Raw genomic sequence first — 22,500 nt, 5'->3', positions numbered from 1 at the left:
GAGTGAGATGGTGCTCCTCTGCTGCTTTGGTGTTGCAGTGAAATGACATCATGCTGAGTTGAACAGACAGTAGTTTTTAGTCAGTGAGAGAAGCTGAACACATCAGTCACACTGTTACAGCAGGCTCTGATTACAGCACGTGTATAACACAGCTGTGTCATCTGAGAGAGACATCACAGGACATGACACACACACACCCACACACACACACACACACCCACACACACACACACACACACACACACGGACGCACTAACACACACACACAGTCACACACATTCACACACACACACAGTCACACACATTCACACACACACACGGACGCACTAACATACACACACATTCACGCACACACACGGACGCACCTGAGGCCCGCTGGGACTTGGTGTCACGTGGAATGACAGGTTCGTTCTCGTCCAGGTCGCTGTCTGACTTATTCGATTCGTCGTCTGACCAAGGGTTCCTCTTCTTCACTTTCTTACCAGAGCCTTTAGGTCCAGCAGGTTTCCGCACTCTGGGAGCACCTATACACAAACAGAGTGAACCTTAATACAGCTCATGTGAACAACTAGAACAGTGAATAAACAAAAAGACAGTCCAAGAAGACTCCTTCACTAGAATAAGCAGTACAAGTGAACATATTATTCACTCATTAATGGTCATAGGTTACTTTCCAAAGCCTTACCAACATCACGCAAGACTTATTGTATTGTATGTTAACTACTGTATATATTCTTGTGTTTGCATAAAAACTATATTCTTGTGTTTGCATAAAAACTATATTCTTGTGTCTGCATGAAAACTAACAAATATTTCTGTCTGAGCAAAATATTTAACTAAGTCTATTAGACAGTCTGTTGCTGCCCTGTCAGAGGACATGTGACTGAAGGGGGAGAGTTGTTGTAAACAGAGTGTGATGGAGGTGTGTGTTTGGGACAGAGACGCAGAGACATGTGACTGTAAACAGAGTGTGATGGAGGTGTGTGTTTGGGACAGAGACACAGAGACGTGTGACTGTAAACAGAGTGTGATGGAGGTGTGTGTTTGGGACAGAGACACAGAGACGTGTGACTGTAAACAGAGTGTGATGGAGGTGTGTGTTTGGGACAGAGACATGTGACTGTAAACAGAGTGTGATGGAGGTGTGTGTTTGGGACAGAGACACAGAGACATGTGACTGTAAACAGAGTGTGATGGAGGTGTGTGTTTGGGACAGAGACACAGAGACATGTGACTGTAAACAGAGTGTGATGGAGGTGTGTGTTTGGGACAGAGACACAGAGACGTGTGACTGTAAACAGAGTGTGATGGAGGTGTGTGTTTGGGACAGAGACACAGAGACATGGGGCTGTAAACAGAGTGTGATGGAGGTGTGTGTTTGGGACAGAGACACAGAGACGTGTGACTGTAAACAGAGTGTGATGGAGGTGTGTGTTTGGGACAGAGACACAGAGACATGTGACTGTAAACAGAGTGTGATGGAGGTGTGTGTTTGGGACAGAGACACAGAGACATGTGACTGTAAACAGAGTGTGATGGAGGTGTGTGTTTGGGACAGAGACACAGAGACATGTGACTGTAAACAGAGTGTGATGGAGGTGTGTGTTTGGGACAGAGACACAGAGACGTGTGACTGTAAACAGAGTGTGATGGAGGTGTGTGTTTGGGACAGAGACACAGAGACATGTGACTGTAAACAGAGTGTGATGGAGGTGTGTGTTTGGGACAGAGACGCAGAGACATGTGACTGTAAACAGAGTGTGATGGAGGTGTGTGTTTGGGACAGAGACACAGAGACATGTGACTGTAAACAGAGTGTGATGGAGGTGTGTGTTTGGGACAGAGACACAGAGACATGTGACTGTAAACAGAGTGTGATGGAGGTGTGTGTTTGAGACAGAGACGTGTGACTATAAACAGAGTGTGATGGAGGTGTGTGTTTGGGACAGAGACACAGAGACATGTGACTGTAAACAGAGTGTGATGGAGGTGTGTGTTTGGGACAGAGACACAGAGACATGTGACTGTAAACAGAGTGTGATGGAGGTGTGTGTTTGAGACAGAGACGTGTGACTATAAACAGAGTGTGATGGAGGTGTGTGTTTGGGACAGAGACACAGAGACATGTGACTGTAAACAGAGTGTGATGGAGGTGTGTGTTTGGGACAGAGACACAGAGACATGTGACTGTAAACAGAGTGTGATGGAGGTGTGTGTTTGGGACAGAGACATAGAGACATGTGACTGTAAACAGAGTGTGATGGAGGTGTGTGTTTGGGACAGAGACACAGAGACGTGTGACTGTAAACAGAGTGTGATGGAGGTGTGTGTTTGGGACAGAGACACAGAGACGTGTGACTGTAAACAGAGTGTGATGGAGGTGTGTGTTTGGGACAGAGACGTGTGACTGTAAACAGAGTGTGATGGAGGTGTGTGTTTGGGACAGAGACACAGAGACATGTGACTGTAAACAGAGTGTGATGGAGGTGTGTGTTTGGGACAGAGACACAGAGACATGTGACTGTAAACAGAGTGTGATGGAGGTGTGTGTTTGGGACAGAGACACAGAGACATGTGACTGTAAACAGAGTGTGATGGAGGCGTGTGTTTGGGACAGAGACGTGTGACTGTAAACAGAGTGTGATGGAGGTGTGTGTTTGGGACAGAGACACAGAGACATGTGACTGTAAACAGAGTGTGATGGAGGTGTGTGTTTGGGACAGAGACTTGCTGAACTCACCTGGTTCCTTCTTCTCTTTTTTGACGCGGGGGGCTTTGGGTTTGGCTGCTCCGGGGTTGGGCAGACCAGATGGAGAGATAAGAGAGTTCTCCGCTGTTCCTCCGTTCGAGCCCAGAGCACTGTCCTCATCAAACTCCATCTTCACAGCTATGTCAGAGTCACCCTGAGAGAGACACACACACAGGAGACTATGAATGAGCAACCCCACACACACACCAGCACAGACACACACACATACATCAACACACACCCACACACACACACCTACACACATATCAAGACATACACAAACACACATACGCAAACATACTCAAACACATCAGCGCACACACAAACATCAACACATACCCACAAACACATCTACAAACACACACACACGCACTCTCACACCTACACACATACACACACACACGTTCACTGGGTGTGGGCAGGTATCTAGTGTTCCCAGGGGTCACAGAGTCTGAGAATATACTGTAGTGTTTACTTCTCCAAATGGTCCCTACTGGTATGTACCTTTCTGCGTGAAAAAACAAACAGTTACCTATATAATCTGTACTCCAGGTTAAGTCATTAAATAAGAGAGGAGCTGACAGTGGGTTTCAGTCTCAATAAAACATACTGGAATGAAGTTATCAAAGTATTCATAGAGAGCAGAAAAACGGGCCCACTGTTGTTCACATGGGGATGTCAAACTACTTGATTTTAGCCTTCATGAAATGAGCTGTGCTTTTGTTATTGCAGCCTAATGTCTGGGACCATGGATGGGGTGGCAGAGCATCTGGTTTCACAGCGGCGGAGAAATACACTGTTACAGGCTCGTATTGGACTGCAGACTGATGATAAGTTAGAGCCATGGATCAATGAAAACGCACTTTAAAAACGGTGAGTGACATAGGCTAGAAACCCACAAACCTGACTTACAATTTATTTTAATTATAATAAAAAAGACTGGATTGAAACAAGCACTCAAATGTATTCTCGTCCTTCTCAAGGGAATGGACCGCCATCTAGTGGTGACACTTGGCATAGCGGAGTTAAATACCATTCCATCGGGACTTGTGGTGGAAGCAAAAACACACTCCCTCTCCTGTCCACGCCTGTATTAAACCTGCACCCCCCCCCCCCCCCCCCCCCCCCACACACACAGAGAGAGAGAGGCACATACACACATACACAGACACACACACACACATACACACACACACAGAGAGAGAGAGGCACATACACACATACACAGACACACACACACACACACACACATACACACACATACACAGACACACACACACACATACACACACACAGAGGCACAGCCTCCTTACCTTCTTCCTCTTTGTGAGTTTTTTGGAGGCGTCTGCTCTCATGGCCTGCGTGACCTGGGGTACGATCCTACGGCCGTATGGGGAGGGCAGTGTCTCCTCCAGCTGCATCTTCTTCACTTTGGGTTTGCCCACTTTGCCCTTCACCAGTTTAGTGGCTTTGCCCACACTGGCGTTCTCCCTCTCCTGCTCCTCAACACGCTGGGACAGAGGAGAGAAGAGACTCACTATACACAGTCCAAACACAGAGACTCCTGCTCCTCAACACGCAGGGACAGAGGAGAGACAAGACTCACTATACACAGTCCAAACACAGAGACTCCTGCTCCTCAACACGCAGGGACAGAGGAGAGACAAGACTCACTATACACAGTCCAAACACAGAGACTCCTGCTCCTCAACACGCAGGGACAGAGGAGAGACAAGACTCACTATACACAGTCCAAACACAGAGACTCCTGCTCCTCAACACGCAGGGACAGAGGAGAGACAAGACTCACTATACACAGTCCAAACACAGAGACTCCTGCTCCTCAACACGCTGGGACAGAGGAGAGACAAGACTCACTATACACAGTCCAAACACAGAGACTCCTGCTCCTCAACACGCAGGGACAGAGGAGAGACAAGACTCACTATACACAGTCCAAACACAGAGACTCCTGCTCCTCAACACACAGGGACAGAGGAGAGAAGAGACTCACTATACACAGTCCAAACACAGAGACTCCTGCTCCTCAACACGCAGGGACAGAGGAGAGACAAGACTCACTATACACAGTCCAAACACAGAGACTCCTGCTCCTCAACACGCAGGGACAGAGGGATGGAGAAATCAACACACACACACACACCCTGTACTGCTTCTACCCAGGCTGAGATGCAGAGCTGAGGAGAGAAAGCCATTACAGACACAGACATATATAAACACACACACTCTCTCTGTCACCCTGTTCTACAGACAGAGGATAAACTCAGGACTCAGACACACACAGATACACACCTTTTCTCTCCTGACTCTACACACAGCGACAGGGGAATACACTATACACACACAAACGCACAAATACGAAATAACACATGCCCGCTCTCTTTCGCTATGTTACATGCTGGGATGGAAAAAGAGAACCTCATTATTCACACGCTCATATAAACAAACTAACACTGTCTCTCTTTGTCTGTCTGTCTCGCCTCTGTAAACACAGGGTCAGTGGAGAAACAAATGCTTAGCACACACAATACAGACACACACACACACTCTGAAACACTTACGTCTAGTTCCTCGATGAAGACTGCAAGATCTTCTTTCCACAGATCTTCTGGAGACTTCCTCTGAAGGTTATGTAACTCGCTTTTCTGTTACAACACACACACACACACACACACACACAGACACAGACACAGACACACACACACACATTTATTGAGTGCAAGGCTATTACCATCCGAAGCCAGCATTCTGTTTTTTTTCTCTCTCTCTCTCTTTGACAGGGCACACACTCACAGACTGAACAGAGTCATACAGAGTCGGTCTACACACAGTCTCAAATGACACAGTCAGTCAAACTCCACTCAAACACAGCGACTGCACAGCCAGCAAACGAATCCTCACAAACAATCAAGTCCTCCACTAAAACTACTGCTACTCAGGAGACAGAAACAAATGGATCAAAATAGATCTTCTCTAACAGAAATCAAATAAAACAACTCCATCATCCTTTGAAAAACAACTGATAAAAAAACAAAATTTAAAACCACTCCTTGAATTTTTTTTTTAATCCTGCTAGGAATTACAATCCATTAGAATAAACGTTTAACAATCCTTGCGTCAGAAGACGAAACCACAGTTCAGAGTCATTTCCGTGGTTACCTTTTGGTCCCTCTGTTTAAGCAGTTCGTCCACCTTCTCCTTGGTCAGGCACCACAGTGGCATGTTGAGGATGTAGTTAAAATTCGGTCCCGACGATGAACCCGAGTCCACCGAGCTGTCGCTGTCGCTGCCTTCTCGATCTTCCTCCTCCAATGACTGATGGACAGAGCACACAGACACACAAGGTCAACCAATCAGACAGAGCGGCGGGGCAGCTTCGGCCAACCAGGGCAAGCCCAGAAGAAAACTGATGCATTTGTTGCATATATTGTTCCAGTGACACAGAACTCACTTTGCTGTAAACCTAATAAAACATTGTTACCATGGAAACTGTGTACAGTAGAAAGTTATGTTAGTACCAGGTCCTGAGCAGGTAACTCCTGACACTGTATGTGTGGTGTGTATGTTACATGTAAGGGTGGTGATGTAATGGTAGGGGACAGTAGCTTGAAACCCAGGGGGTCCAGGGTTTGGGCCCTGAACATGTCGGTTCACAGATACAACCCTGCCAAAAAGGCCTTAAGGGTTACACACAGAGATGTGTCCCCTCTGACCGACAAAGTTATGGTAATAGGCTGAACTGATCATGGTCATTGATTATATTTAATATTACACACAGCTGAACACAGGAAACAGTTCCTGTTGACAGCGGTGCTGGAGCTCATGAGTGAACTGAGTGAACAGAGTGAGTTTAACGGAGAGCGGAAGTGAACGAGCAGCTACCTTTTCCTGCGCTTTGTTCCAGGCGGCGACGGGGTCCGACTCATAGCCCCTCTGGACCAGCATTCTGATCAAATCCCTCTTTGACTTGTTTTCTACGTGCACACACACACACACACGCACACACACATGCAGAGTTATTACTCATAGGGCAGTATTCCAGTGGATCCACCGTGAGCAGTAAACCAGTCTGAGCGTCTGGTGAAGGGGCAGTTAAACAACAGAGCTTGGTTTATGGTGGGCCATAAGCCCATTATTACTCATTTAAAACAGCCGGCGAAAACAACTTCACGTTTTTACGACACACGCTTCAGCTATTGTAAGAGATTTATACCAGGTAGTAAAAACACTAAAATCAAATTTATAACCAGCCATAACTAGCAGGAGGGAGAAACCAGAGTCTTGGATTGCAAGCGGTTCAAAGTACTTGCGACACCAACGCTTAGGGGGTGGGGGGGGGACCTAAGCGAACAGGATGGACGCCCACACGCTGAACTATAATCCAGAAAGCTTTAGTGTGATAAATAAACCGTACGAACAATGTTTGGATCCTACTGTACACTCATCAGATTGGTTCAGGCCAATAGGATTAAAGCGTTGTCTGTTTTCTGTGTTTGTTTACCACATTAAAAGTGTAGGAAGAACATTTAAAGTTGTGTCGACTTCTATCCTTTCCACTCAGGTTTATAGCCTTGGTCCCTGCATCTGCTCAGGGTGTGTATGTGTGTGTGTGTGTGTGTGTGTTTGATTATCATTCTGTATACAGAAAAACAAGTTTAAAAACTTTGTCTCTGCTTTTTGTGAGGACGCCGTTTTTTGTTTTTGTCGAACGCCAAAGGGAAACAACGTTGACTGACCGATGGAAATCTTTCCCTCGATCTTCTCCAGCACGAAGCGCGCCTGATTGGACAGTTTTGCTGACTCCGCCCCAAAGCTTCCCAGCAGCCAATCCTTTCTGAGTTTGTAATAGTGTAGTCTGAGCTCGAAGAACTCCTTCAGAATCTCCTGAACCGACTCGTACCGCTTAAGGCAGCCCATGTGGTCAAACAGTACCTGTGCACCAGATTAAAGAGAATCACAACTCTGAGGAGAAAACTACAAAGAGCCATAAACACACCCACACAGGCTCTACGCGTAAACATTTACACACCCACACAGGCTCCACGCGTAAACATTTACACACACACACAGGCTCCACGCGTAAACATTTACACGCCCACACAGGCTCCATGCGTAAACATTTACACACACACACAGGCTCCACACGTAAACATTTACACACGCACACAGCCAGACACACGTGCACACGCGGATACGCCTCCACATACACAACCCTCCTCACACACATAAACGTGCCACACACAAACATAAACATACAGACACACACACACACACACACACACAAACATAAACATACAGACACACACACACACACACACACACAAACATAAACATACAGACACACACACACACACACATAAATATACAGACACACACATACAAACATAAACATACAGACATATACACACACAGAGAAACACACACAGCCAGACACACAAACAAACAGACACACACACACAAACATAAACATACAGACATATACACACACACAGAGAAACACACACAGCCAGACACACAAACAAACAGACACACACACACAAACATAAACATACAGACATATACACACACACAGAGAAACACACACAGCCAGACACACAAACAAACAGACACACAAACACACACACAAACATAAACATACAGACATATACACACACAAAGAGAACACACACAGCCAGACACATACACAAAGAGAAACACACACACACACACACACACACACACACATAAACATACAGACATATACACACACAAAGAGAAACACACACAGCCAGACACACAAACAAACAGACACACACACACACAAACATAAACACACCCATTCACACAAACACACACACGCGTGCGCGCAGAAAAGGACAGCGAGAATCTAGATGGTACCATGGAGTTGCAGGTGAGCGTGGACTGCAGTTTGAAGACTTTGTGAAGGCCGGCAGCCTCAGCCTGGGCCAGCTTCTCCTCCGTCATCCTCACCACAAACTTCACAGTGGCGTCCGTGTGGTACTCCTTATAGTCAGTGATCAGAGACGGAGTTTTCTCTGTTCCCTGTAGCATTGGCTCCAACACCGACTCCTTATACGCCTGACAGAACACAGCAGCACAGCCACTTTCATTAAGTTCCATTCTCATATCACACACTTCACACACTGACTCCTTATACGCCTGACAGAACACAGCAGCACAGCCACTTTCATTAAGTTCCATTCTCATATCACACACTTCACACACTGACTCCTTATGCACGTGAATGAGGAAAAATACCAGTGACACTTAATGTGTTTTCCATACTAAACACATCACAAAAGCTGGCAGTAATAGCTTAGCTTCCTCTTAATGGAAGAGGAAAGCAAACCTGCTTTTTTCTCAGGGTACAATATACTCCACAGAGCAGCATTGCGTGTGTGTGTGTGTGTGTGTGTGTGTGTGTGTGTATGTACCTGTGTCCAGGTGCGAACAGGGAGTTCAGTAATCTCGATGGTGTTCTTGTCCAGTACTGAAACCTCTCCAGAGACCAGATACTGGTTCTGTCCCAGTTCATGGATGATGCCTTTGAAGTTCTTATAGCTGGGCAGCTGGGAGAGAAAACACACACACACACACACACACACACACACACACAGTGTGTCATTTCCACATTCAGAAGCTCTCAAACAACCACACTGCTGAACAACAGTAAGACTGAGGCCCAAGTGTCAGTGCTGTGGGCAATTTCAAACCACAGTAAACCTTAACTATAACAGGGCTGACATGGCAAACACTCAACTCTGACTACGATAAAACCATATAAGCCAAATAAAAAACAGTGCAACACAACACAACACTGCAGCTGTCGTCGTTTTTTTTCATTGCGCTGCGTTTTATGACGCGTTGCTACACATCACAGAGTTCTTCTCCAACTGACGTCGTCAGAACTGATCTGGGAATGATTAGGTTTACGATTCATTAAGTGAAATGGCTGTTCATTGTTACGAGGATTATGTCATTATTTAAGATTACGCTCGGGATTACGGGGGGAAAAAAAAAAAACAGCGCGGGTTTTTACCATGGGCAGCGGATCCTGGTGGTTGAGCATTCGGTTGATGTTGTTCACGATCTCTCGCGGGTCGTAATTGGGGATCTTACAGGCCCAGCCTGTCCCGATGCCCTCGGCGCCGTTCACCAGTACCATGGGGATAATGGGGATGTACCACTCTGGCTCCACCTTCTGGTTGTCGTCGTACAGGAACTTGAGCAGGCTGGAGTCCACGGCGGGAAACAGCAGTTTGGCCAGAGGACTGGAGAGAGGGGAAAAAAAAACAAAAAACACCCATTTCACACAAGGTTACTTTGACTTCAGAAACCAGACTGGGAAATGGTTATTTTTATCGAAGCAGTCTAGCTTGAATGTCTGGCGAAACGTGGGGGGGGTGGGGGGAGGGGGGAAGAAATGAGAGACGCAAATCGGAAAGATAAAGGAAGGAGAGAGCATCGCTGACGTCTGAAAAACGCAAAGTAAATCCTAGAATTCTGCAACTCGAAACCCAAACAAAAACATTAAAGAGCAACACTCAGACATGTCAAAGGCAGAAACACAGAGAGAGAGAGAGAGAGAGAGAGAGAGGGAGGGGAAGAAATCAGTCCATTAAGCTGGGCTGGCGCTGCTTCAGTGCGCGCGCTGTGAGAGGCTGAGTGCTGTAGTCCTGTAAGGGCAGTCTGACCTGAGCATGGTGAAGATGTAACGGGGACTGGCAGCATCTTTGCCTCCGTTGATGCGTGTACCAAACTGACCCAGCGGCTGTAAGATGTTAATGTTGTTGCTACCCACAAAGTTCTGGGCCAAGTTCACAATGGTCATCATCAGAGCTTGCTGTGAAGAGAGAGAGAGAGAGAGAGAGACAGAGAGTGAGAAAGAGGTTAGAGATGGATGACATGACACAGAAACTGTATTTCACACTTAGAAAGCAAGACTACACATGAAACCGCTGTGATTCTTACTGTTTAATCTTTAACTCTACTTATTCCTAGTCTTCCCTTGCTACACCTTCCTCTAATTTTGCCTATTCCTGTACATCTAGTTTTGTTTTGATGCAGCAAAACAAAATGAAGAAGTGGAAAAACAGCGAATGAAACAGAGAGAGTCCGTTGTCCTCACCTCGCCGTGATGGTAGGCAGACATCTCAGCCACTGATCCAGCCAGCTGGGCTACCTTCACCTCTCTCTTATCATTCCTCTTCATACAGGTAAACAACACTTTCCTCTGGCCTGGCTTCAGTCCTGCACACAACAAACAAACAAACAGACAGACAGACAAACAAACAAGCAAACAGACAGACAGACACACAGACAGACACAAGTCAGGAAACACTCAAAAAATGTCAGAAGTCCCATCTAAAAATGTAAAAAAAAAAAAAAAAAGAAAACCAGAAAGAAGAACCTAAAGCCGCTCCAGGTCTGCGGAGACCCAGTCTGACTTGGTATGCGTTACGTAGATGAAATGAGATGAAAAGGGTTTTTTTGTTGTTTTGCTCTGGATGTGGGCCCAGTTTTGGAATCCGACTGGTTAGATCCCTTTCTTCCACTAAATCCATTTCATCAAAACTCTAATTACACATTCTCAACACTCTCTTTTCCTTTTCTTCACACACACGTGTACTTCACACTCACGTCTGATTAAGTCTAACGAGGATAACTCAAAGTTTACCACATCTGACACGCTAACGTCTAAGATAGTTCTGTTTGTTGTTGTTTACCATTTCAAAATGCTGCATCAAAGCTCTCTGAACAACACGCTCATAACAGCCTACAAAGTGCGGCAGTGCCCGAGGAAAGAGGGGAGGGGGGAAAAAAGAAAAAAAAAAAAAAAGAAGAGAGAGAACGTACCGTCTACGAGGGAAGGGATGGATCTTTCGTTGTCGGAGTTTGAAAAGAGAATGAGCTCTTTGTTGATGAAGTCGTTGTAGGACAAATATCTGGTCGTTGTGCCGTACAGGTATTGCTGTAAAAGGAGAATGCGGCAGGCTGTGAAACTCTGCTTTATGTCTCTCTCTCTCTCTCTCTCTTAGATGTGAGGCTTAGGGGGCCACTGACTAAGTTAGATGCACATAACAGAGACACTTGAAAGGCGAGGGAGAGTCCTTTGTAGAGCATTTACATTTCAAATACACCTGTCTGCCCAGGGAGTTGCACAAGACGCCCTCCATGACGATTAGGACAGAAATAAATAAATAAATAAATAAAATAAAAGCAACAGTTCAAAGACTAAAAGCTTATGAAGGAGTTCTCCATACACAGTCTTGGTGGGCGTAAGACCTTCTGCTTTTTTCCCACCTTGCTTCACTGTGTGAAGGATGTATTTTTAGGCCGGGAAACTAAAGTGTGTAATTTTCAACCAATCAGTTATCACGGTACCATTTTTGCCTCCATAACTGAAATGGGGAACCCTTGCTTATGATTTGGGGTGTTGTTTATTTTTGTTGCTTTTTGTTTTTTAAACTACACTGACTAATTAGTCTAGAATCTGTCACAATATCACCATCTCAAACATGTTCTGTTGATGCACCAACAGAATTCTAAGACTCATTTCCATTCTCGTCCAATCATCTGTCAAGAATGGCTCACTGCATGCGCTTAACCAATGAATTTGCTGGAATTTCTGTTCCGTCCACAGCGATTGGCCGAGCTTACCTCAGGCAGGCCATGGAGCCTCCTCTGGCGTCTGTCCTCCATAAAGTTGGTCAGCCACTCTTTCCTGTCATCAGTCTTCTTCTTACTGAACGCCTAGAGTGAGGAAAAGGAGAATTTAGCACTGTGGAAACAGGGTTTTTTTTTTTTTTTTCTTTTTTTGTTCTTTCCAATTATACACACACTCAAACAGTAAGCTACGCTGTTCTCTCATGAATAATTTGAAAGTACATAAACTGAATATTTTCCGGTGGAAAAAAAAACAAGTTGAAGATTTTAATATTCATTAAAATATCGTGATGAGGTACCAGTGTGATAGCAGCATCGTCTTCGGAGCCGGAGTATTTAAACATGATGCGATGTCTCTCCATGTCAGCAAAGTATTCCTTCGCTTCTTTGCTCGTGCTGGTACCCAAACCTGTTACCACACACGCGTATTAAGACGTTAATATGACAGGAGGCAGAGAAAAACTTGACTAGTTGTTTTTTTTTCTTTTCAGAACAACACTTCTACGCATCTGTTCTTCCAAACTTTTTATTTTTTTTTACTGATCATTGATGAAAAAAGCTGCCAACGTCTGAAAAGTTTCGCTTCCAAAACTATCGATTGGGGAAAGACAAAACGAGCTTGCTCTTTTTCAAGAAAGGAATGTAAGTGAAAAAAAAAATATTTATTTGTTCATTCTTGTCAGACAGGAAGATCAAATGGCTTCATGCTTTTTGAGTGAATTTTACCTTCAGAAAAAGTCAAAATAAAATAAAATAAAAAGAGGCAAACCTTTGTAGTACTTTATATGCCATGTTTTGTGGTTTTCTGTCTGTTTCTTCCACTCCTCAAACTCTGGGATGCTGTAGAAGGATAACTCTTGTTTGTTTTTGCTAGCCTGTGGAAACACGAAGATAAGAAGATAAATGAGACTCGTTAAATTTGATTTCTCATTTTGGGAGCAGTTGTCAGAGTGTGTGAGGTGACTGTGCTGTTTACTTTGACGATGGGCGTGATGAATTCCTCCAGGAAAGTGTGCTTGAGCAGAGATGGCCAGTTGTGGTGGAAGAAGTTGATCAGCAGACCCTTGATGTGGGAGCCATCTTGATCCTGACAGCAGAAAAAAATCCAATGGTTTTGTTGAATTATAAGGACAAAGAATACAGGAACCGAGAACACAGGGACAGAGAACACAGGAAAAGAGAACACAGGGATGGAGAACACAGGGATAGAAAACAAAGGGACAGAGAACACAGGGACAGAGAACACAGGGATAGAGCACACAGGAAAAGAGAACACAGGGATGGAGAACACAGGGATAGAGCACACAAGAACATAGAACACAGGGACAGAGAACACAGGGACAGAGAACACAGGGATAGAGCACACAGGAAAAGAGAACACAGGGATGGAGAACACAGGGATAGAGCACACAAGAACATAGAACACAGGGACAGAGAACACAGGGACAGAGAACACAGGGATAGAGCACACAGGAAAAGAGAACACAGGGATGGAGAACACAGGGATAGAGCACACAAGAACATAGAACACAGGGACAGAGAACACAGGGACAGAGAACACAGGGATAGAGCACACAGGAAAAGAGAACACAGGGATGGAGAACACAGGGATAGAGCACACAAGAACATAGAACACAGGGACAGAGAACACAGGGACAGAGAACACAGGAAAAGAGAACACAGGGATAGAGAACACAGGGACAGAGAACACAAGAACATAGAACACAGAGACAGAGAACACAGTGAAAAGAGAACTCTGGGACAGAGAACACAGTGAAAAGAGAACTCTGGGACAGAGAACACAGTGAAAAGAGAACTCTGAGAGACAGAGAACAAAGGGAGGCTGAAGACAAGGGCAGAGAACACAAGGTGTAAGGATGCAGAGACAGACAACACAGGGACAGAGAACTTGGGGATAAAGACAACATCATCAGTAGAGGGCAGGTTAGACAAACATAAAAAAGCCATTCAGAACAGACCTGATCAGTCATGATCATGATCTTGCCGTAGCGGAGGGTCCTCAGGGACTCCGGGTCATCGTAGCTCTTCTTATACTGCAGCCCCACGATTTTAATGATGTTGTTGATTTCTGCATTCTCCATGATCTGTCAGAGAGGGCAGGTGCTTTTAGGACGTATTTCAACAGCATTTAATTGGTAGTGTTTAGACTTAATATAAAGCATTATGATAATCATAAACACTCTACATTACACACACACACTCCACATTACATACGCACACACACATTCTATATCAAACACACACTCTGTGCATAACACACACGCTCTACAAGACTGTAAGAACTTCACTACGTTACAGATACACTGTTATTATGAACATTTACCTCCTGTCTTTCTTTATTTATTTCACAGCCTGCCTCTCTCTCTCTCTCTCTCTCTCTCTCTCTCACACACACACACACACACACACACGCACACACACACACACACGCACACGCACACACACACAGGTCTCCTCTCTCCCGTGCTCACCTGTTTGTGCGTGGCCTCTCTCACGTTGAGGATCTTTCCTCTTAGAGGAAACACGCCGTAGCGATCTCGTCCGATCACCCCGAGTCCGGATACAGCCAAGGATTTGGCCGAGTCTCCCTCAGTCAGGATCAGTGTGCATTCTGACGAGTGCTTCCCGCCTAGAAACCAGGAGGTTACTCACAGGTTACTCCCACCCCACCAAAGGAGAAGACACACACACACACACACACACACACACACACACGCACACACACCTTGGGCCTGGACTTAAACCACTAACATTTAAAGCACTGACAGGGATTCTGCTGCGGCCCGTGAGCTGAACTCATAACACACGAGTGAAGCCGCGCAGTTTCTACAGCAAGATTGTCTTTTACAGAGAACACTCGTTATTTCCACCCGCATATTTTAAAACCAACATCCAACTGTCGGAGTTCAGATGCAAGACACCAGACCTGGGACCGCACAGTGGTTTGAATGGGTTTAAAGGACTAGGGTGACCAGGCCCTCCCCCAATTCTCTCCTCGGCGCTCTCCCCTCCCTTCTCTCTGAAAACTTTAGCCTCTTTAGCAACGGGGCACGTTCTGGCAAAGACCCTGTGAGGCATTCATGAGACGTTTCGCTGGGTTTGGCTTTTCAACAGGCTGGACAGAGGATTAGTCACAAGGAGACCAACAAGGACACAGGCAGCCACGGGAGAGTGCTGAGGCGTGGCCCAGCGGCTGGGGCACCTCGTGTCCTTGTTTGTCCCATGTCTGCAGCACACTTACGAGACACTGGGAAAGGTCAATGGAGACATAAATACAAAACTCTCTTTCACTCTGGACCAACATGATCAGTCACTACCAGCACAAAGTCAGCACCACACACATGTACTAACACCATGTCTGTGTCTGTCGGTAAAACAACAACAACAACAACAACAAAACAACAACAACACCCCCCAGCCCCCTCAACCTGTGTAAGAATCGCTAGGATTTCAGATAAAAGAGACACGCAAAGCAGTTGCTTCGATCACTAATGGAGGAGTTACAGAGGCGAAGCGTTTGATCTGTGTGGGGGGGGTCTCACCGGCATCGTTGGCGTCGTCCAGTTTGGGGATGCCTTTGATCTTGCTGTACTTGACCGAAGAACATTTCTTATTGAGCTGCGTCTGGGCCTTAAACTTGACCCAGTTGAGGATACTCTCCACGATGCCGCAGTTCGTGGCCTGAATGGTGATGACAGACCAATTACACTTAAAAAACCATTCAAAAAACCCTCACTGGAATATATATCACCTGGTCTCAACCATTTTATCTTATCCAGGCAGCCACTATAACAGTACCATACGTTTGTGAATATACCTGTGGCCAGCATGGTCGTGTAAGCCTTGAACTAAACATCCTACTGTTTATGTTTTAATGACTGAATGAAGACACAGATCTGTGTGCAGTGCAGTAAAGGAATATAGTAGAAGTTTGTGTTTGTAAAAAAAAATGTGAGTATTTTGGCAGTGCGGAGAGAGGGCTTACCGCGCGGATGAATTTTTCGGAGAGGGGGCATTTGGAGCCGAAGCTTTTGGTCTGTAGGGTCATGTTCTCCTTGGTCTGGGAGTCGAACGTTGGGTTCTCGATCAGTGCGTTCACAAACACCCAGATGTGGTTCTTCACCTGGAGGACACCACAAACAACACATTAGTATCATTAGTATTATTATTATTATTGTTATTATTATTATTATTATTATTATTATTATGTTATTATTGCTGTGGTTGTTGTTGGTGGTGGTGGTATCACTGTTATTACTATTATTATTATGAACAATGGATAATCACAATTCCAGCATGAGATCTGAGCCTTAAACTTTATATCACTCCATAACACAGTGACCACACGTTTTTAAGACAAGCAACATGAAAAAAACATATTCTGATAACGCTATCGAACCTCATACATTTTTCATGCTGTTGTTATCATGAGATATTATTGTCCACTGACCAGGATACAGGTTTATGATGGCAGAATTCAAAACCATAAACCTGACAGACAGCGGAAACTTATCAAAGCCCGTGCTTTATGGAAGTGAAGAAAGAACAAAAAACAAAACCTGTACTTAGCATCAACTCAGAGGCACTGGTTGTATGTTGTTATGTGACATTCAGTGGAGATGAGCGATGTTAAGCGACGTTAATGTATGTTAATGTGATGTTCCGGCGGCCCCGACAGAGGTCCTGACCTGGAAGGGTTTGACGGAGACCCCGGCTTTGTTCTTCTTCTTCACCACCTCGATGAGCTTCGCCACGATTTGGTCCACGACGTAGTCAATGTGCCGCCCGCCCTGAGACCAACCACAGACAGGACACCTGAGTCAGTGCGGGCCACAGAGCTAACAAACAGTGTCTCTACAGCGCCATCTAGTGAGGAGACATGCCTCTGACTCTGACTACTACAGCTCCTGACAGAATAGTACAGCACTGCCTGGCACTTAAAGACACACGCTCGCCTTTGGCACTAATGGGACTTTCTCTGACTTAGGGGTTAGTCCCTGGAGAAGCCAAATGCATTCTGAATTTGTTTATTCTGACACGGTTGGTTGTGTGGGCTTGATCATAACTGCGTTTAATCGAGTGACGGGGGAGAGAGAGAGAGAGAGATGAGGGAGGCAGGTGAAGTGCCCGGAGCTACTGATGCTTCATCTGACTCTGTGTGTGTGTGTGTGTGCGTGTGTGTGGAGGATGAGCTTTTAACAGGAGCTCCTGGAATACCTGATGACAGAGCTGTTTAGTACTGTTTACTGTGACAAACATTTGAAGCCAAGAGTGCTTTTGTAAAAGGGCAATAAAAAAAAAAAGCGTCTACAATAATACAGGCTGTGGGATCCATTACATGAAAGTGTAAAACCTTAATTACACTGAACAGGCCAAGCCAAGTGTGTTAAGCACTACATCAGACCGTTAATGTATTCCTATATGTACCCTGTGGAGTTCTCAGAGCTGGCATCGTTCTGTGTGAAAAGAACAGACGGGTCAGGTTTAACCCTGTGACGATGACAGTGGTGCCGTCGTTATGGCGACCGTTACCTTGGTGGTGGCGATGCTGTTGACGAAGCTGATTTGCTGGAAGCCCTTCTCGCTGAGGGTGAGACACACCTCCCAGCGGTCGTTCACCGTCTCGTTCACCACCTTCAGGGCCACGCCCGTCTCGTCAAGCTTGTCCTTCACGTACAGGTCCACGTAGCTACGGAAACCATTCACCTGCCGCGGGAAACAAGAGCAGGCCCGTCAAAAGTGAGACAAAAATAAGAGCCGGGCCCTTAACTACGGTCGTCACATACGGGCCTTGTCGGTTTTCTGCTTTTACACTAAAACTAAAGTCACAGATTTCTTTAAGAAGGGTACTGTACTGGTTTATATTGATTTTCACATCCCTTTCAGGTTTGGTGCTGTTGACAGTCTTTTTGTTTTGCATGCACATTATGAGCTGTTTATTGCTGGTAGTCATATGCATATTTTATGCGTTTTCCTCAAATATTGTTTTTCAAGCTCACGTTTTTTTTGCTTTTTTTTAACTCCTCTTAAGGGTAAAGACAGACTCTATCTGATGTTTGTATCACTCGATTCACTGGGGAGACGCAACACTCAGGAGTTTTCTCTGCTCCCTCACACGAAGACCTCCTTCAGCAAAAACAAAATACAACAAAACAAAACAAATGGAAAAAAAAAAAAACAAAAAAAAAAAAAGCGCTGGGTTGGTTCTAATAACAGAAACATCTGGAGTGCTATTCGTTTTGTTTTTGCCAGAGATCAGCCGTTTACAGGAAATGTTTGTGTTCCTCCTGAAAAACCACGGTGACCAACCGCTCTTCTTTCAGTTAGACTCATCTTCTCCTCAGCCGGAACGTCATCTGTCTGTCCCCGTGTTTCCCTTTTTTCCCCATTGACAGACAGACCATCAAAAACATGTCGTTTTGTGAAGATCACACCATCCTCAGCATCAACAACCTCCCTCTGTTTATACAGCACCACTTTTTTACGTTAGCTGGCACAGACGGGATAAAGTAACACAGGAAACACGCTCTCTGTATTGCTGTTACATCATACACTGACGAGCCAAAACATTATGACCAGTCACAGGTGAACCAAAATAAGGTTGATCATCAACGAGGGCGCATGTCAAGGTCTGGGTCGATGAGATGGTAAGCGAACAGTCAGTTCTCGTAGTCAACGTGTTGGGCGCAGGAGAAATGGGCAGGAGAAAAGACCTGAGCGACTTTGACAAGGGCCACATTGTTATGGCCAGACGACTGGGTCAGAGCATCTCCGAAACGGCAAGGCTTGTGGGGTGCTCCCGGTCAGCGGTGGTGAGTACCTACCGACAGTGGTCCGAGGAGGGACTAACCGCAAACCGACGACGGGGTGTCGGGCGCCCAAGGCTGATCGATGCGCGGGGGCAACGGAGGCTATTCCGTCTGGTCCGAACCGACCGAAGGTCCACTGTGGCACAAGTCACAGGCTGTTTTAACGGTGGTTACGGGAGGAAAGTGTCGCAACACACAGTGCATCGCACCCTGCTGCGTATGGGGCTGCGCAGCCGCAGGCCGGTCACGGTGCCCATGATGACCCCTGTCCACCGCCGCAAGCGTCTGCAGTGGGCGCGCGAGCGTCGGAACTGGACCTTGGAGCAGTGGAAGAAGGTCGCCTGGTCCGACGAGTCCCGTTTTCTTTTAGATCGAGCGGACGGGCGTTTGCGCGTGCGCCGTTTACGTGGGGAAGCGATGGCGCCAGGGTGCACCGTGGGAAGGCGACAACCCGGTGGACCGAGCGTGACGCTCTGGGCAACGTTCTGCTGGGAAACCCTGGGTCCGGCCGTCCACGTGGACGTCAATTTGACACGTGCCACCTATTTAAACATCGTCGCAGACCAGGTACACCCCTTCATGGCAATGGTATTCCCTGATGGCAGTGGCCTCTTTCAGCAGGATAATGCGCCCTGCCACACCGCACACGCGGTTCGGGAATGGTTTGAGGAACACGACGAAGTGTTCAAGGTGTTGCCCTGGCCTCCAAATTCTCCAGATCTCAATCCGATTGAGCATCTGTGGGACGTGCTGGACAGACAGGTCCGATCCGCGGCGGCTCCACCTCGCAACTTACAGGACCTGAAGGATCTGCTGCTAATGTTTTGGTGCCAGATACCACAGGACACCTTCAGGGGTCTTGTAGAGTCGATGCCTCAGCGGGTCAGCGCTGTTTTGGCGGCACACGGAGGACCAACGGCATATTAGGCAGGCGATCATAATGTTTTGGCTCATTAGTGTAACTCGTCCTACACCTTAACGGACAGAACATTATGGGTTGACAACAAAACCGTCACATGTTTATTACTTCAGAGCAGAGTCTAGAACGTTAAGGACCAAACCAAAGTTACGTTGAGGGACTCTGCAGGCCCTATCGTAACCACGGCTACAGAGCCCAGCACATGCCCTCAGACGACCCTGCGTCTCTGTTCGTGCCTGATAAGAGCCGCGGTGTTGTGAGCGGTTGATAACACTAGACTACAGAGAGTGGGAAGAGCGCTGACCGTCTAAATAAGCGGACTGAATAACGCAGACTCTACATCGGGCTCGTCTGAGATGACGAAAGGCAGTTTCTCAACACAGTTAGTGTGTGGTCAGGTTCAAACAACATCAAACCACTAGACTCATAAAGCAGCTCTGAGATCTGTGGACAAAACCAAGGCTTGAATGGCCGAGTCAGAACGGGTGTGAGAAGTGACGTATTTATCCGTTCACTTCATAAAAGAGAAAAAAAAAAACTGCTGTAAGCAGGCACAGCTGCGAACTCTGACTCAAACTCTGACTGACAGACAGACTGTGCTGGTGGGTTATGGGTGTTGATACTGTTATCAGTGGCACTGGGCGATTCGGTAATTCTCTTGTGTGTCTGTATGGGCTGTGCCGGCGGTCTGGGTGAAAAGCGGCCTGAATGGCCCACAGGCGCGAATCACTCACGGGCAGTTTCTTTCCGTTGAGGAGGACCTTGACGCCCCTGCAGGACCCGGCCACGTCATACGCCCTGCGCGTGAGCAGAGCCACGATGTCCTTGTCCAGTTTCTCCATCTTGAACTTGGCCAGGTCGGGCTGGAACGTCACGCAGGTGAAGTCGTCGCCGTCGAAGAATTTGATTCTGGGGTCGCTCGTCTTCGTCATGTTGTTCTGCCACGTCTGCGAAAGTAAAAAGGCGAAAAAAGGCGTAAAAAGATTCAGCAGTCAATTCACCTCCGTTTTAAACAAGAGCTTTCTTTCATCCCAGCACCACAGAGACCACTGGAGAGAGCCAGCGAGCGAGTGAGTGAGTGAGTGAGTGAGTGAGTGAGTGAGTGAGTGAGTGATTGAGTGAGTGAGTGAGTGAGTGAGTGAGTGAGTGAGTGAGTGAGTGAGACAGTCAATGGATTAACACTGATTAACGGGCCAGGACAGCACTGTGATTGTATGAGACATCTGAACAGCAGCTGGAACCCATTCAGATGAGTGAGTGAGAGTCAATGAATGAGTGAGCGAGTGGGTGAGTGGGTGAGAGTGAGTGAGAGTGAAAGACCAAGTGGGTGTGAGTCAGTGAGTGAATTCTGTACATTCAATTTGCATCATCTACTAAGACGTGCATTCATATGCACATTGTGGTGAAATTATCAATGGTTCAGAACGTTTCCGAAACTTTCAAACCCACAAAAAAATGGATGGATATTAATAAAAGGTCAATACCATATGCGATGACTGAAAACGAGCGTATGCAGTGAAATATGGACATGTACACTTTGACATAAGCAAATCCTAAATCACACTACGACAGCTAATTATCCATTCCAGTCACAGTGAACTTTTCCCACCACTAACACAGATCCACCCAGTGAAACCAGTCCTCAACACTCCACAACCAGTGCTTACTCATCTTGGCCACACCACCGCGTCTGTACGCTAAACAAAGCCTTCAAAAACGTGAGTGACGTCCGTACATTCAACGTTTGACTGGGAGTAGCGCCAGACGAGGCGGTACGGCCCGATCTATGATTGTTTACGTGTTCTGAGATGATAAACAATTGCAATTACATCTGAGTGGATTCAAATGGGGGAAACAGCCACTTCAGTATCTGTGAGTGTGTGTGCATCTGTGAGTGTGCGTGCATCTGTGAGTGTGCGTGTATCTGTGAGTGTGCGTGCATCTGTGACTGTGCGTGCATCTGTGAGTGTGCGTGCATCTGTGAGTGTGTGTGCATCTGTGAGTGTGCGCGTATCTGTGAGTGTGCGTGCATCTGTGAGTGTGCGTGCATCTGTGAGTGTGCGTGTATCTGTGAGTGTGCGTGCATCTGTGAGTGTGTGTGCATCTGTGAGTGTGTGTGCATCTGTGAGTGTGCGCGTATCTGTGAGTGTGCGTGCATCTGTGAGTGTGCGTGTATCTGTGAGTGTGCGTGTATCTGTGAGTGTGCGTGCATCTGTGAGTGTGTGTGCATCTGTGAGTGTGCGTGTATCTGTGAGTGTGCGCGTATCTGTGAGTGTGCGTGTATCTGTGAGTGTGCGTGTATCTGTGAGTGTGCG

General features: G+C 46.4%; 1 protein-coding gene across 3 annotated transcripts in view; it reads right to left on the bottom strand.

Annotated features, from left to right (window-relative positions):
* Nucleotides 1-22,500, bottom strand: part of top2b (DNA topoisomerase II beta) — a 32,057-nt gene that overhangs the window by 2,949 nt on the left and 6,608 nt on the right. For all 3 annotated transcript variants that reach the window (XM_030788780.1, XM_030788779.1, XM_030788781.1), the window contains exons 7-30: nucleotides 20,920-21,132; nucleotides 17,990-18,163; nucleotides 17,146-17,247; nucleotides 16,443-16,580; nucleotides 16,000-16,138; nucleotides 14,929-15,086; nucleotides 14,416-14,541; nucleotides 13,413-13,523; nucleotides 13,206-13,311; nucleotides 12,736-12,845; nucleotides 12,431-12,523; nucleotides 11,627-11,741; nucleotides 10,899-11,020; nucleotides 10,465-10,613; nucleotides 9,810-10,041; nucleotides 9,205-9,339; nucleotides 8,648-8,848; nucleotides 7,507-7,702; nucleotides 6,653-6,744; nucleotides 5,930-6,085; nucleotides 5,332-5,415; nucleotides 4,063-4,260; nucleotides 2,741-2,903; nucleotides 366-524 (exon numbers count right to left, since the gene is read on the bottom strand). In XM_030788780.1, the coding sequence (XP_030644640.1) occupies nucleotides 366-524; nucleotides 2,741-2,903; nucleotides 4,063-4,260; nucleotides 5,332-5,415; nucleotides 5,930-6,085; nucleotides 6,653-6,744; nucleotides 7,507-7,702; nucleotides 8,648-8,848; nucleotides 9,205-9,339; nucleotides 9,810-10,041; nucleotides 10,465-10,613; nucleotides 10,899-11,020; nucleotides 11,627-11,741; nucleotides 12,431-12,523; nucleotides 12,736-12,845; nucleotides 13,206-13,311; nucleotides 13,413-13,523; nucleotides 14,416-14,541; nucleotides 14,929-15,086; nucleotides 16,000-16,138; nucleotides 16,443-16,580; nucleotides 17,146-17,247; nucleotides 17,990-18,163; nucleotides 20,920-21,132 (3,472 nt within the window). The remainder of the gene's footprint in view (nucleotides 1-365; nucleotides 525-2,740; nucleotides 2,904-4,062; nucleotides 4,261-5,331; nucleotides 5,416-5,929; nucleotides 6,086-6,652; nucleotides 6,745-7,506; nucleotides 7,703-8,647; nucleotides 8,849-9,204; nucleotides 9,340-9,809; nucleotides 10,042-10,464; nucleotides 10,614-10,898; nucleotides 11,021-11,626; nucleotides 11,742-12,430; nucleotides 12,524-12,735; nucleotides 12,846-13,205; nucleotides 13,312-13,412; nucleotides 13,524-14,415; nucleotides 14,542-14,928; nucleotides 15,087-15,999; nucleotides 16,139-16,442; nucleotides 16,581-17,145; nucleotides 17,248-17,989; nucleotides 18,164-20,919; nucleotides 21,133-22,500) is intronic.

This window comes from Chanos chanos, chromosome 12 (assembly GCF_902362185.1).
Source record: "Chanos chanos chromosome 12, fChaCha1.1, whole genome shotgun sequence".
NCBI classification, from domain to species: domain Eukaryota; kingdom Metazoa; phylum Chordata; class Actinopteri; order Gonorynchiformes; family Chanidae; genus Chanos; species Chanos chanos.
This window is presented reverse-complemented; position numbering and strand designations above follow the sequence as displayed.